This window comes from Quercus robur, chromosome 5, assembly GCF_932294415.1.
Source record: "Quercus robur chromosome 5, dhQueRobu3.1, whole genome shotgun sequence".
In the NCBI taxonomy this organism is placed as follows: domain Eukaryota; kingdom Viridiplantae; phylum Streptophyta; class Magnoliopsida; order Fagales; family Fagaceae; genus Quercus; species Quercus robur.
The window spans coordinates 45,084,440-45,085,807 of record NC_065538.1 but is presented as its reverse complement, the minus strand read 5'-3'; the positions used below and the strand labels follow the sequence as shown (position 1 = coordinate 45,085,807).

The 1,368-nt window shown below is 40.2% G+C and overlaps 1 protein-coding gene across 1 annotated transcript; it reads left to right on the top strand.

The window, feature by feature from the left end:
• LOC126726076 (ethylene-responsive transcription factor ERF091) lies at window positions 1–1,368 on the top strand. Its single transcript, XM_050431201.1, has one exon. It carries the CDS (start codon window positions 486–488, stop codon window positions 1,278–1,280), a length of 795 nt encoding a protein of 264 aa, XP_050287158.1. The 5' UTR covers window positions 1–485; the 3' UTR covers window positions 1,281–1,368.

Below are 1,368 nucleotides of genomic sequence, written 5' to 3'. Positions count from 1 at the left end.
GAAGGTATGACTAATGAGGTATAGTACAAACATGCCAAAATATATGTGCACCACGCAAAGGCAATTATAAAAATGTAAATTATACTCTAGCCAGCTTTCAATTCTTCTGCTTCTCTGTTTCTTATGTAATTAATCATGAATTGTAGGAAGGTTTTCCAATATGACATACGAAGTACATAGTATCTATACAAATGATTAGACCAACCACACAAGTCAACATGGGAGCCATATAATATACAGCCTGAGCTATTTTCATGGTGTTTTAATCCTAATATCCTCCTTGATTTTAGCAGTCAGTGGATGAAACCACAAGTTTCCAACTGGATTCCCATTGTTGAAAGTAGGATAAAGCATTGCTGAGTCTGAGCTGTTCAAATTACGCGTCTAGTTCTAATGCTTTATATTTCTCAACTCCAAATCTTCCCTCTCCCCTCTTCTATATTTTTATGTGACTTTTGGAGATAAAAGAGTTTGTAATTGGCAATATGGCTGAAAATGGTGAAGATTATGCAGCATCTGGAGCAATGTTAGAGAACGTGTGGGCAAGCTTTATTGGTGGGGATGGAGCAGGTGAAGGAACAAAAGATACATCAGAAATTTCAAATTCCTGGGATGGACTGCCTAGTCTTGATGGGAAAGACAGGTCGATGAAAGTTCTACAACGTTTACCAAGTCTAGGAAGGTGGATATCAATGGGAGCCGAGGCCTGGGAAGAGCTTCTTGATGGTATTAGCCCTGCAAACAATATGCAACAGTCGAGTAATGACAAGCTAGAAAGCAATTCTGCAACAGACTCGTGCTTACCGGAGACTAATGTAAGAGTAGAGAAGGTGGCTACACGTCACTACCGGGGTGTGAGGAGGCGGCCATGGGGAAAGTATGCTGCAGAGATTAGAGACTCAACAAGAAAAGGCGCTCGAGTTTGGCTTGGGACTTTCAACACAGCTGAGGAAGCTGCTCTGGCTTATGACAAGGCTTCTTTGAGAATTAGAGGCCACAAGGCATTTCTTAACTTCCCACTTGAGACGGTTGCCAAGGCTTTAGGAATTGATGTGAACAACTCTTCTATAACTTCTCATCTAGATGAAAAAGAAACATTTCTTGGTTGCAGTGAGAAAGTTTATAATCCTCGAAAGAGAGTGTTGAGAGAGTGGGAACAAGATGTTGATATGATGATCGAACAGCCTGCTTTGAAAAGAATGGCAGGGAATGAATTTGATGTTGTTGAGTTTCAGGACCTGGGGAGTGATTTCCTGGACAGTTTGCTGTCTTCTTTTTGACAAATAATGCACAGGATGAGTTACCCATAGAAAAATGACTGAGGCAAGTAAAAGACCAATATACTTAATTAGTTGAATTTATGTAAAA

Coding starts and splice junctions, on each gene's coding strand:
- LOC126726076 (XM_050431201.1), top strand. CDS start 486: ATGGCTGAAAATGGTGAAGATTATGCAGCATCTGGAGCAATGTTAGAG.